The 13636-nt window shown below is 39.6% G+C and overlaps 1 protein-coding gene across 7 annotated transcripts; it reads left to right on the forward strand.

Annotated features, from left to right (window-relative positions):
• The first annotated feature begins 8 nt into the window (after positions 1-8).
• COA8 (cytochrome c oxidase assembly factor 8) lies at positions 9-10162 on the forward strand. 7 transcript variants are annotated; one of them, XR_014956083.1, is made up of 6 exons: positions 9-133; positions 1049-1246; positions 2297-2360; positions 4321-4411; positions 7632-7780; positions 8908-10162. XR_014956083.1 is itself a non-coding variant. In XM_021528894.4 (5 exons), exons 1-5 carry the CDS (start codon positions 35-37, stop codon positions 6931-6933), a joined length of 558 nt encoding a protein of 185 aa, XP_021384569.3. In that variant the 5' UTR covers positions 9-34; the 3' UTR covers positions 6934-8383. The 7 variants fall into 7 exon arrangements, 5 of the variants coding, with proteins under 5 accessions (XP_021384569.3, XP_085438456.1, XP_085438453.1 ...); XR_014956084.1 differs by having other exon boundaries at positions 8988-10162; XM_021528894.4 differs by lacking the exon at positions 8908-10162 and having other exon boundaries at positions 6828-8383.
• The last annotated feature ends 3474 nt before the right edge of the window (positions 10163-13636 follow it).

Here is a 13636-nt window from a genome sequence, read left to right on the forward strand (position 1 = left end):
GCCCCCGCGCGGCGGCGCCGGAAAGCGCCGGGCCATGGCGGCCGCCCGCGGGCTGCGGGCCGGGGGCTGTTACCGCCGCCGCTCCCTCTCCTCCGCCGCCTCCTCCTCCTCCTCCGAGCGGCCGGACAGCGTGGTAAACCCGGCGGGGGGCGGCAGCTCCTGCGGGGGAAGCCCCGCGGAGCCCTGCGTGGGGAGCGCTCCGCTCTCCCGGGAACGCCGGCGGGGCGGGGGCGGCCGTGGCAAACCGCGGTGCCCGCGGCCTCTGGTTTTCGATGTGTTTGTGGAGGCTCCCGGTGTTGGCTGTTGGAGGGGCGCTGAGGTTCGGGCTGTTGGCTAACGCCAGGTGTTCCTGAACCCGGCTGGGGCAGGCACACGCCTGTGTGTGGGCACATGAAAGCAGGAAGAGCACCGGGCTGAGGAAAACTTAGAATCGTAGAATTATAAAATACGCTGAGTTTCAAGGCCCCCACAAGGATCACCGAAATCCCATTCCTGGCCCTGCACAGAGCAGCTCTAAGAATCGGACCATTGAGAGCGTTGTCCAAAAACTCCTTGAGCTTGTCATGCTTGGGGCCGTGACCCTATCCCTGGGGAGTCTGTTCCGGTGACCATGACCTCTGGCTGAAGAGCCTTCAATATCCAGCCTAAACTTCCCCTGACACAGCTTCACCCTGTTCCCTCGGGTGCTGTCATTGGTCACCAGAGGTCAGAGATCAGCGTTGTAAAAAACTTGGATACTTACTTGCTAGTTCCCTCCGTGAAATACTTTAACAGAGTATCAGTGGTAGAAAAATTAAAACAGAAAAAGATATCTCACGATTTATGCTCATGGTAAGAGTTAAAGGTCTTGTAGTGCATTTGTAAGTAAAAGTAAATTGTAAATGTATGCCATTGTTTGTGGTCACAGTAAACAAATGTGCTTTATTTCTGAACTTGCTACGCTTGCACGCTTTAAGGTTCCGAGGCGTTTGGGCATTCATTCCGAGTTGAGACGTTCTTCAGCAGCTCTGCGGCGGTGCTGCTCACACCTTGTGTCTGTGTTCCACAGGGCCCGGGTTTCCGTCCCCCCGCGCACTCGCACAGCGACTGGATCGGTCCCCCGGACAAGCTCTCCAACCTGCGCCCCATCATCTTCTACGTGCCCCCCGAGGAGTCGGCGCTGGAGCGGCGGCTGCGGGAGGCGCGCCAGGAGGCCCAGGCCAGCAACCAGCGCTTCTGGGCACGGCACAACCGCGCCTTCCACCAGGTGAGCACAGCCTCGCACCTGCTGCTGCTGCTGCTCAGCACCCGCCTGCCTGCCCAAAACTGGGGGGCTCGGCCTCTCTGAGGTGGGGCGCAGCTCTGCCCGCTGTTAATGCGCTCAGGGTCATGCAGGAAATGGCGGGTTTGTCGTTCATTTATTTAAATGATGCACAAAACTAAGAAGTCCACTTTTATTGCTGCCTAGGGGCATAGAGTGTTTACCTTTTTCCTGTCTTGCACTGAAAGTATAAAGTTTTAGCTGCCCTACATGCAAGACCTGTCTCTGACTAGAGCAGCTGATGAAAATTATTTCATGGCTGGCTTTTCTCTTGTCATAAGTGAGAGAAATTTGGTGTAATTACAAAGACTAAATGAGGGTAAATAATATGTCCCATTTCATTGGCAGCGTATCTTAGCAAGGCTAAAGTGAGTGTCTTTCCTGATTTTAGCATCTCCCAGCCAATGTGGCATTTTTTGGAAGAACAGTAACAGTTCAGTAACTCACCACTGTTTATGATGTTGAACATCATATCCTCTCAAAACTTGCAAAGATCCCAGAACAAAATGAATCTTGTTTTTTTTTTTTAATACCACATAACTGTGGTATTAAAAAAACTGTTTAAGTCCATGAAACACACACAAATGATTATTGTGCTTCCATCTAAATAGTTTTAATTTTTTTAGGCTGCACCTTTTCCTCTATGCTCAAAATCTCAGTTATGTCATACAGCACATTCCATAGTTTATATAAACTGAAAGTTTGACTCCTGTCGAACAGCACTGAAGTTTGTCTGTAGCTTTACTTCACAAATCAGTTTTATAAGTATCAGTAGGACATTTGCATTAATTGATGCATGCAGGTAGCAGGAGCAAAGTGACCAGTTTTAACTAACTCACTGGACTAAGAAAAGTGTTCAGTTGACACTTCCAAGTGTAACGAGTATTGCTAGTTATTTCAAAGGGTGTTGAACACGACATTGCTATGTAATTAAAAACAATGGTTAACTTCAAGGACTGACTGCATCCCATTCTAATGTGGAAAAACGTGTTTTAGGAAAAAGAAGAATTTATTTATTCAAGACTGAAAGCCAAGGGTCTGGAAATGAGAGATGAATCAGGTTAGTGAGATCTTTGTTAATAGTTTAGGATGCATTCTGAATTTTGTTTAACTTTGAATTTTGTTAGTTTATGCTCTTTGTGTTCTGCCACAAGTAAATCTTAGGGGTAGGATTTAGAAATGTTTTCAGGAGTGTGATAATAAGAGAGACAAGGAGCTTTTCAGAGATGTGCATGTGGGGGTCAGATCATTTGTTGCACTCTCTCCCCCTAATTCCTTCCCCACAGCCAGAAGGAATGTTCTGAAATCCTAGCCCAGTGATATAATAATGTAGCCTAAGGAGGGAAGGACTTTTTACTTTCACACCTCCTAAGCCAGTGAGCTGGCTGAGATAAACATACAGAGCATTTGCCTCAAGTGCATGTTATGGCTGGGCGGTTAAATTCAGAGTCTTTGGCTTCAGGTCCGTGGTGTGTCCAATGAATGCAATATTTTTCCTTGAGGGAGTGTAAGGCAGCTTCTGGGGAGCTGGCAGCTGCTATCTGCCTGTCTCTGCCTGGGCACAGTTGCTGTAAAATAGTTGTCTCTCTAATTCATTATGCGAAAATGAAAACAAAATGCCTTCATAATAATCGTGAATTGGGCATTGTGGTGTGAGGTTGAACACTTTGTTCACGGAATAATGATCTGTTTGAGTTCAGGGAAGCATCTGCTTTGAGGTTCTGTATGTCACAGACCATTATTTTTCTTTTCTGTTTGTATTCTGGTGATCAGTGTGTGCTTGAGAAGTAATTTTAATTAAGATATATGTTGTTTCAAAACCACTTCTTTTATATTGCTTTTTTGTTAGGTTTTTTGTTTTGCTTTTATACTCTAGAAGTAAAAGACCACATACTTCCAGTAAAAATAAATCTATATCAGATGCATGCCTTTGGTCAGCTGTTCTATAATATAGCTGTGAATGTTTGTGAAAATATTAATGAAGAGTGAATGAAACTTGCTTTCCTATGTAATTAATCAGTTTTGCTGATACCAGTATGAAGAAACAAATGAACTATAAGTATTAAACTGGCAGCCTTCAAATGGTTTTATAGTTAATTTGTCCCATTGTCTGTTAATACCTTGTGATATATTAGTTTTTAAATAATGACAAATAGAACCAATCAGTAATTTACATTTCTGTGGTCAATCTCAAGAGCCTTAAAATGTATTTTGGAACTGTAACAAGTTGAATATTGCAATTCCATTTCCCTCATCATATCCATGTTCTCTGGGGCATTGAAATTTGACTGTCATTTTAGGGACATTTTGTGCCAGAAGGGTTGTGTAGGAATTGTCTGGTAGAATTGAGAATATTTGCTGGTTCTCAGGATTAGACATCTTATGCTGTACCCATAGGTCTTCCTGGACCTTTTATATTCTGCTTATGGGTGACATATTCAAAATCATCTTTTGTATTTCCTTCTTCTCAAAATAATTGCCTACTAGATTGTTTGGAATCTGACATCTCAGAACATAAACTTTTTGCCTGCAGTTACTTGAAATTTATTAACAGCAATATAAAAAGAATTACATTTGAAAATACCATGTCAATTGTGGATAGTGTTCTTTTGATATTTATGGACTTGCTTTAGGGGGGAAATTGTTACTAAATGCTCTTATTGGTACTCTTTAGGCTTCAGACTGTGAGAAATTATTTTATTCAAAGGATAGATACTCCTAGATCTATGCACATTTTAATAGGGTTCACTGGTTCCCTAAGTAGTCTAAGAGCTGGTAAACTTTGTTACTTCCACAAGTGATAGGTGTTTAAGAGCTATGCCAACTTCAAGATGATCAGTATTTTTCATCTGCTGTGCTCTCTAGATAAGTTTTAAAAGGTTGAAAGTTAAAGACATATTATTAACTTGTTGAGGTTTAACAGAAAGCTTGTAGGAGTAAGGAGTTAGACCTAGCATCTGAACCCACAGTCTTGATCCAAAGAATTGCCTTGACTTTGTTACACCAAAATCTATTTTCAGGTCAAAAAGCAACACTGAATGCAGAAGAAATGGCTGACTTTTACAAGGACTTTCTAAGTAAAAATTTAAAAAAGCATTTGCAGTACAACAGGTACGTAGAACGTATTTATGTTGACCATTATACATTACAGTCTAAGTGAGAGGTTAAAATATCAAGTTTAAAATTTGGACATTTTTTATGTAATTGATAAGACAGCTCAAACCCCTGTAATTTTTGAATTTTTTTTAATGCTGTTATTAGGATTTGACAAATCTGCATTATCATTTTATTTCTGCTGCTTATTGTTGTTTTAGTGGAAAGATAAGCTCAAGTCTGAGATTTAAAGAGACAAGATCAGGCACATTTTATTATCTTAGGGCACAGGTCTTTTCATGCTGCTAATTAAAGCTGATAAATATGCAAATATACCACTTGAAAGTTCTGTATAACAGATTCTAGCTGACTGTTAAATAAGGACAAGTAAATGTGATTTATCTCAAAGGAAAATCATTTGATGGGAGTAATATTTAATAATCCTGGGTGTATTATTTTGCAAGTGTCTAGTAAAAAATTGATCAGCTTTTGAGTTTGACAAGGCCTGTGTGCACAACTCAAACTGGATTTGGGATCTGAAAGGGGTGAAAAATTACTTGCAAACACATACACCCTGCAAGTAGCTGTGCACACTTGAAAAAGGGCTGGAAATGAGGGAGGAATGGGAAAGTGAAGGAAGACAACACTTAATCTAGGAATACTGACCACTGAATGTGAAAGCACAACTGAGTTTCCTCTCTGTACTGGATTGGGAGATTATTGGGCTCAAAAGTGTCAGGTGTGACTGGTTCCTCCTGGGGTAATGCTAGTGAGAGTTCTGCCATCACTGCAACTGATCTGTAACAAATGGTGGCTTAAGTTTCTTCATGTGTATTGTGCATAAACCATAAAATACTATCCTGTAAGAACAAATTAACTAACAAATATTTAAATATACACATCTTATCTTGCCCATGGAGGGGCAAGGAGGAACCTCGCCATAATTCCAAGCAACAGTGTGAAAAGATGCAAAGTAAGAAATTGTTTCCAGTGAAAGGATTGTCAATACATTGCCTATAATTGATAAGTGGTAATGCAAATAGTTAATCTTAGAACTGGTTTACCAGTTGTCATTGTTGCAGTGTAGGATAGTGTCCCATCTTCAGGGGAAGATAATTCAGGCTTTGTGCTTAAACATGACCTTCCTTGCTGCTGACTTGTAAAATCAGGTTGTGTCAGCTGCATTGTTGTAGTTTCAAAGTGGGACTGCACATCCCTGAAAACAGCAGAGCTTTTTACAGGCAGTCTGATTTTGAGGGGTCATATTTATAAAAATCTGTTTATGCGTTTAGCTGTATGTTCTTTTGCAGTATTGCCAGCTGGACTGAAAACTGGCAGCTGAAGTGTTGCAGCTTCTAAAATGTAGTTAAAATTGAAGCAATGACTGTGCATCAATGCCTTGAATATTTAGTTCAGGGCACTTAGACTGGAAATACAATTCAGTTTTGGAAAAAAAATTCAAGAAGGATATAGGAAATTAAATGTGAAAGGGGAAAAGAAACAGTTGCAATGTTAGCATGATACTTTATTTAACATGACAATTGAAGAGGTAGCTCAGTGCTGCCTGCCAGTGTGATTTTGGCTGCTATCCTCACTGAGAGGTTGGTATGTCAGGCTTATGTTAGATCTGTGCATGCAAGGTTTGCCCCAGACACCTCAGGAGAAGACCTAAATCTCAGTGTTCTATTTCTGGAATTCTACATATCCTGTTGCATCTTGTGTGCATTTTACAACATGGGAATGAGATCCTTGTTAGAAACTAGAAAAAAAATGATATAATTTTAATTTGTAAGAGGGGCAAAAGAACTTGAAGCAAGTTTGCAGAGGTTAAAAAGGGCTGATGCAGACTATAATGTGAATAATTTTAATTGGTTCCAGAAGCCATGCATGATTCATAAAATTTAAATCATTTAAAGATATAAAGACTAACTTTGACAATATTAAAGGCATTATCTTTAAAATATGCTGCAGGAGAAGGGTAGTGTTGGGTTATATAATTAGCCTTTGAAGTGTGATTTGGTTTTATTTTTTGCCACCCTTGTATGAGACCAATTCTGCCCTTTTTAACACAGGCATCTTCATCCACACACAAACAAATTTTATCTGAAGCACAGCACTGGCAGGTAGTCCAGATAGCTTGGTGATCTGCTTTACTGCTGAAACATGGTTTTAACTATTTTATCTCACTTGATTTCCAATACCATTGCAACCCTGTAACCCATGTGTAATCTGTTCCTGAATGTGGATGTACACATAGACTTTTTCATTAGTTATTTAACTCTTATTAGGCAGGAAAGGTGTTATCACAAAGAACAGAAAATGCAGGTCATCAGTGAAATATTTGTCAATGCCAAAGGATATTTTAATATAATTGTGTATCTTTTTCCTGTTGTTGTTCTATGTGCTGATGATTTTCTTGGCTTTGGAATCCTAGAGATTGGTATAAACATAACTTTAGGATCACATTCCTCATGGGACAAGTAGCACTGGTGAGAGCTCTGAGGTGGCTTCGTCGGAGAAAGAAAAATGCAGAACAGTAATCACAGCTCCATGGAGAATGCAACACTATGCTGTAAACTTGTGGTTTATAGTAATATTCAAAATCTGAATGATTGATGCAATAATTACTTGAATTTGTTTGTTAAACTATGTAAATAAAAGTCAATACTTAATTTATAATCACTGTGTACATTTCCTTTACCCTTTACTCCAAGAATATTTAAAATATTTCTCACTGAAACACAATGAAGAAAAGCTGTTCCTTGTTCATGTCAGATGGAATGGGTAATGAGTGTCCTGTTTTTACTATAGAGTTATGGCTGCTAAATAATGTGGGATTGTGTGCTGCAGCTGAACTCTGGTCTCAGAATCATGTCTCCATTAACTATATTAGTATATAAAGACAAAAATACCTTTTTTTGCAACAGCTGCCAGTCTGGGGCAGTAGCTATCTGTAAGTAATACAATATGGATGAAGGAACAAGTTTTATTTGAGAGTGTATGTACAATCAGTTTAGAACAATCCTTTCTTCAGTGTGATTATCTGCTATTTTTTTGATAAAGATTTAAGATACAGGTTCATATAAAGTGCTAATACAATAGGAGCTTCTTGGATTGTTTTTTTTTTAATTAAGAGAAATGTGCCTCCCTTGGACAATAGCTCCTCTGATCCATGACTGTAAATGTTTTGGTTGCTGAACAATTTACAAATGTGCTGCCTGTCATTTAATCTTGATAGAAGATGAAACTGGTAATTCCTGTATGAAGAATGACACAAGTATGCAGTGTTCTCTCCTGGTTCATTTCTTCCAAAAAATGTGCTGTTCTCACCAGCTTCTCCAAGGCACTGGAAACAACTTGCCTGAGGGTTGTTTTTGTGGCTTCCAGGTAGGTAACATCAATTGGAAGGAGCTTCGTTCAAGTGAAGTCCTAAAGTGTTATGCCATTTTTAATTTAAAAGAAGTCTCATTCCTCACTATCTTTTCTCTGTCCATTTATACAGTGAAATTACTTTTTTTTATCCAGTACCTGCTTAGAGGATTCTGTAAAAAAGAATGTGTGCTGTCAGATGAAATGTTTTCCTAAAGCTGTGCTGTAGGGAAGGTTCTGCTTTTGGAAGCATCATCTCAGTAGCCATTGACCTATTTTTCATATCTAAACATGACATGGTTTACTCACAGACTTTTTCAACTGGCGCAAAAAGAGCTTTGTCCACATCAGGGATAATAATTTGCAAAATGAAATAATTGTTACTGATACAGTAGCAGATCAGTGTTTCATACAAATATATTATTTGGGCTAAAGTGGCCACTGAATTGTGATTTTACATGTTATTAGTAAATGAAAACAGTCAGTAATGGTGTTTGCTGAGATAATAACTAACACTTCAAAATATTTGTGAATATTACATTGCATCAGTACTGTAAAGGGTATATACTTATTAAACATTTATGAAATGCCATGTTTAGGAAAATAAATTTTTGAAATAGACTGCTGTGGGTATGTAATATAATTCTTCAGGGCTTGATGGTAAATCGTATCTTACAGTATGTAAGCTTTGACCACAATGTGAATGCATACTTTAATAGATAGTTCTGATGAAAAACAGTAATTGGATAATACAAGAAAATATCCCAGAAAGGGAGAGACCAGAGCCCCAGTGGACTGGTGGTTAATGGCCATATGTTCTGACAGCCTGTGTATAACATCCCTAAGGTAGTTTCACATATGCTTTAAATGGGTAGAAGTCAATCAAAAGCATTTTCATTTTCTGAGCTGCTCACTTCCATTAACGCAGACCTTTTTTTGCCTGCCTGCTGAACCAGATCAGGAAATTGATTCACTATTCAAACTAATCCAAGGAAAAAACTGTTCAATATTAGATAAGTTCATGTGCCTCATCATGCAGATATGTGTTATTTGGCATGGGGGAGCTGTGGGAATTCAAATGGAAGCTTTTGATTGTTCTTCTGTAAATTCACAGTTAAAACTGTTTTCTGAACATGTAATTTTAGTGTTCATCGCCCAGAAACAATATCAGCATACACTGGACCATGCTAGCATGTGAGCTGCTTTGTCTTTTAAATACCTCCAGGGACAGTGACTCAACCACCTCCCTGAGCAGCCTGTTCGGCTGCCTGACAACCCTTCTGGTGATGAAATTTTTCCTAATATCTCATCTCAACTTCCCCTGGCGCAACTCCAGCCATTTCCTCTCCTGTTGCTTGTGACCTGGGAGAAGAGCACCAACTCTCACCTCTCCACAGCCTCCTCTGGGGTAGTTGCAGGGAGCAGTAACACTCCAGCAGTAACCTCCCTGTCCTTCCTGAACTGAGGGGCCCAGAACTGGACACACAGCTGAGGTGTGGCCTCACCAGTGCTGAGTACAGGGCAATGGTCACTGCCCTGGTCCTGCTGGCCACACTGTTGCTGACACAGGCCAGGATGCTGCTGGCCGTGGCCACCTGGGCACACTCTTGCCTCATGTCGGACACTACTACATGACAGGACCTCTGCTTGTCCTCGTTGACCCTCACACCATTGGCTTTGGCCCATCAATCTAGCCTGTTCAGAGCCCTCCAGCAGATCACACTCCTGCCCAGCTTGGTGTCTTCTGCAGACTGAGGGTGTCCTTGATTCCCTCATCCTGGTCATTGATAAAGACATTCAACAGAACTGGCCCCAACACTGCACCCTAGGGAACACTGCTTGTGACTGGATGCTCAGTGGAGGCAGCACCATCCACCAGCACTCTGGGCTCAGCCATGCAGACAGTTTTTAACAGTGAAGAGTGCACCCATCCAAGCCATGGGTAGCCAGTTTCTCCAGGAGAATACTGTGGAAAACACTCAAAGCTTTACTGAAGTCTAGAAGACAACATCCACAGCCTTCCCCTCATCTTCTCTGCAGACCACCTTGTCACAGAAGGACATTGGGTCAGTCAAGCAGGACCTTCCATGTGATCATTCTCAGGCACTTCTGTGGTTTCCAACACATCAATATCCCTTGTGTCACTGCTGCCACATGGATCTCCATCCCCAGTCTCCATGAGACAACAGATGGAAGGACCTCCCTAGCACACCATCCCTCAGACACGGCTTTGTTGCCCCCAGGCTATCTCCAGGCCTGGTTTTATCCTTTTCCCCCTTCAAATTCATTAGGATTCTGTGTGGAGTGCTGAGTCCCTTCATCTAAAACCTATTGAGGGAGTGAGATATTTATCTATTAGGCAAGTGTTGAGATTTGATTTAAATAAAGTATTTAATAGAACCACTGTGAAAAGATGTTATTAAAAATAATCTGTCTGAAATTTTAAATCTCATTACTAAAACCCACATGCATTTATTGAGATAATTACATTTTCTGAACAGCCAAAAGCCATATCATTTTCACCAATGTTGCATTACTTTTGGTTTTTTTTCCTTGACTCAGAACAATTGCAATAACACCAGCTACTTTTACATATTATTGATCATAAAACCTTTATACATCAAAGGAAAGCCATGGAGATGCCAAAGACTACTAAAAATAAATTTTTTATGTATACAAAAGCCTGCTACAGTAACTGAAGCTTGTAAAATAGATCAAAGAGTGACTTTTCTGTGCACATTTTCTGAGTATAGGAAAAATACAGGGGAGTGTTCCTATCAATTAAGTATTTAGCTAATCCTGTCAGAAGGAACAGCAGTTTTTCATATTCAGTACTGTCAGCATATGCCTTTTTATTCTCTCTCATGTGCTCAGTAAGTCCACAATAAAGCAACAGTATTTTATTAATATTCAAATAGTTTTAGTTTGTATTGACTTTAGATGGATTTGTTTTGATAGCCTGTGTGGCATTTTGCTATTCACTGAATTTCTCTATTGGAGCATTAATTTTGATAGATTATGAGAGGAGAAGGAAGAAGTGTTAAATGGAAATTAAACTGCAGACTGACTAAAGGCTGGGTTAAAGTGATTGCAGCATCTTTACATATGATCAATAAATACTTGTACTTAAAAAAGAAGAGTTTTTCTCAATTTCATGATGATATTTAAAAGTAATTATGGCAGCTATGGAGGAGACAGCTTCTATGTTTAACTGAACATTCTTAGGGATAATATTAAAATCTAGTTCAAACGTCAGATTTGCTGTTTGGAAACTGTCTCTTCCTGGCCTCATTTCAAGTGGACTGTCCTGCTTGCAATTTTTAGCTTCCACTGTCACTAAGCAAGATTGGTACCCTACAGGGTAATCAGATTTAGCCAAACAAGAACTTAATTTACATCCTGTGCAGAGCCCACAGGCCAATCTTTTGCATAAAGACTTGAAAATTGAAATGTTTTCATGAAAGGATAATATATGCCTGGAATTGTAATATGCACGAATAACATTTTCATACTAAAAATTATATCCACTGATCACTGTAAACTGACTCACAGTGTAATAAACCCATAATTGAATATTCAAGTTTATTTCTCAAAAAAAAAAATAAATTAGGGAAACACAGCTCATTTTATTTCTTAGCAGTTTATGTCTTCAGAAGAGTTTATAAGTGCATGGAATGTAATCATTTTGAAGTACGTACTCATTAGTATTCACAATTATATAAATCAATTCTTTGTGCCTTGGCTTTGCATTCATTAATGGATTAAGATTTACCCAAGTATTGTGAGACTTACTTGACTGATAGATTCAAACAGCAGATGCTGTGGAAGTGCAAGAGTAGTACATTGGGCTAGAAATAATAAAGGCAGAAGAATACATGATCCCTTTTCAGGTCTGATCTTACTCAGAAGAAGTATTACTATGTAGTGACTTATCTACAGTCCAAATCAGTTCTAGAAGCCACGTAAATGCTCTGAAGGCACGGTCCATTTCATACATTGGCTTGTGGTTCAACTGCCCATTTAATTGAGTTTCTTATACTTTGCAGGGAAAGGCACTGTTTTTGCTTTCTGGTGTATGCAGGTTCTCATCCTTAGGGTGATCCCAGGTGTGTTGTGACTGCTTGAGACAGCAGGAGGCAGCAAAAATGTGTCCGTGCATCTCCTGAGGCTGCCAGGAGGCAATTAGCACCAGCCTAAGCCAGGGCAGCCCTGAAGCTACTCTGATGGACCATGCATGGCATGAGTTTCCAGCAGCCCCCCTGCCAGTCAAGGCTTCCTGGCATTCCGCAGTGCTCTGTTCACACCGCTGCCCCCAAAGAGCCCACTGATATGATTCAGCTGCAGACTTGGCTGTGATACTTCCATCAGCTGAGCCAAACGACATTAACAGGCAAAACACAAGTTTCAGAATCATAAGAAATTCAGGTCACTATTCATATCTCATTGTAAAAGAACTTCCTGTTGACAAATTGTAAGAAATCCTTGCCATGGAAAAATTCTCATATGATGATTGGGGTGTAGCATATATTGGCTGTTTGAAAGGGTTCCAGAAAAGCTACAGACTTGAATTCCTGGAATTACTCAAATAATTTAAAGTCTAAATTCTTGGGAGAGAGCAGAGGGGGTTATGTGTTGTTTTGCAAAACAGACTTTGTAGTTAAGGCTATTTAAGAAGACAAAATCAATGAATTTCAAATTTCAAAAGAGTCTGACTGCCTTCATTGCTTTCCAATGATTGTGTTATCCTGGAGTGTCATATAGAAAATAGCTGGTATGACACAGCATAAATATTCTGCAACAAACTAAGTCAAGTAATTTCTGACCTTAGTAGCTCTACAATAAATACTTAGGACAAAACATTTATTTGTTCAAAATTTTATAAGAATGGAAGACAAAATGCAAACTAAGTTCCAATGAATATGTAAGAAAATGTCTTCTGAATTTATCAATCTTCTTTTCACATTTATCAAAATAGCATTTCACTTTTACTGTCATGTCTGGAAAAACTCCAGTTTCTTCAGGCCTCATGAAAAATTCCACCATGGAAAACAGAACAAAATACTAAGCTGACATATGAGTAAATAGCCACGGGTACCAATTTGTGCCAAAGAAGAAATCCAGCTCACTTTAAAGAAAAAAAATCAGTTCTGCCATAGGATATTATAGAGCAATTTGAATTTACAAGAGATGCTCAAAATTAATTTTGTTTGCTGCCTCTCTCCTGGTGCTGCTTCTGCTGCTGGGCAAAAAGGGGTCTATTCAGTGGGACACCTGAGGGCTTGCTGAGCACATCTAAACTACCATGGTATCTCAGCCCTAAATCTGAGTACCAGAGGACTGAGTAAAACAGGCTGGTGCTGGGACAATGTGGCCGAAGAGCTGCCACTGTGCAGAGCACTTTTCCATCTCAGGAATATTTTTCTCAGGCTTTTAAATCATGAGGTTCACAGTTTCTCTAAAAGAAACAAAGCTGCTTATTACTTACTGACTTGAGTCTATAATTTATAGGTATTATCAAACAGCCACCTAGCACTCAATGTTCAATTTTGTATGTAATTAACAATGTCATTTCAGTATTCATAGCTATTATGTGTTTACATGTAAATTAGAAAAGCAATCTCACTTGTTTACAATATGGACTTTGGTTTTGGGCATTACCCAACAGAATTCATAACCAAAAATTAATAACCAAATTCATATGAGTGTTCATATGAATATTCATTCAGAATTCATAACTAAAAAGAGATAGAAAAGAAGTGAAATTAATAAAAAATATGGTTAACACAGCATTCCAGCCTCTTTTGGCTGCAAAATGAGTGGGATGGGAAATGACAAATGTGTGAACCATCCTTTAAAGGAATTTAGAGTACTTTC

The sequence above is a fragment of the Lonchura striata genome, chromosome 5 (assembly GCF_050655825.1).
Source record: "Lonchura striata isolate lonStrDom1 chromosome 5, ASM5065582v1, whole genome shotgun sequence".
NCBI classification, from domain to species: Eukaryota; Metazoa; Chordata; class Aves; order Passeriformes; family Estrildidae; genus Lonchura; species Lonchura striata.

Coding starts and splice junctions, on each gene's coding strand:
- COA8 (XM_085582327.1), top strand. CDS start 35: ATGGCGGCCGCCCGCGGGCTGCGGGCCGGGGGCTGTTACCGCCGCCGC. Junction 2,361..4,320: donor GGAAATGAGAGATGAATCAG/GTTAGTGAGATC, acceptor ATCTATTTTCAG/GTCAAAAAGCAACACTGAAT. Junction 4,412..6,827: donor AAGCATTTGCAGTACAACAG/GTACGTAGAACG, acceptor TTGGAATCCTAG/AGATTGGTATAAACATAACT.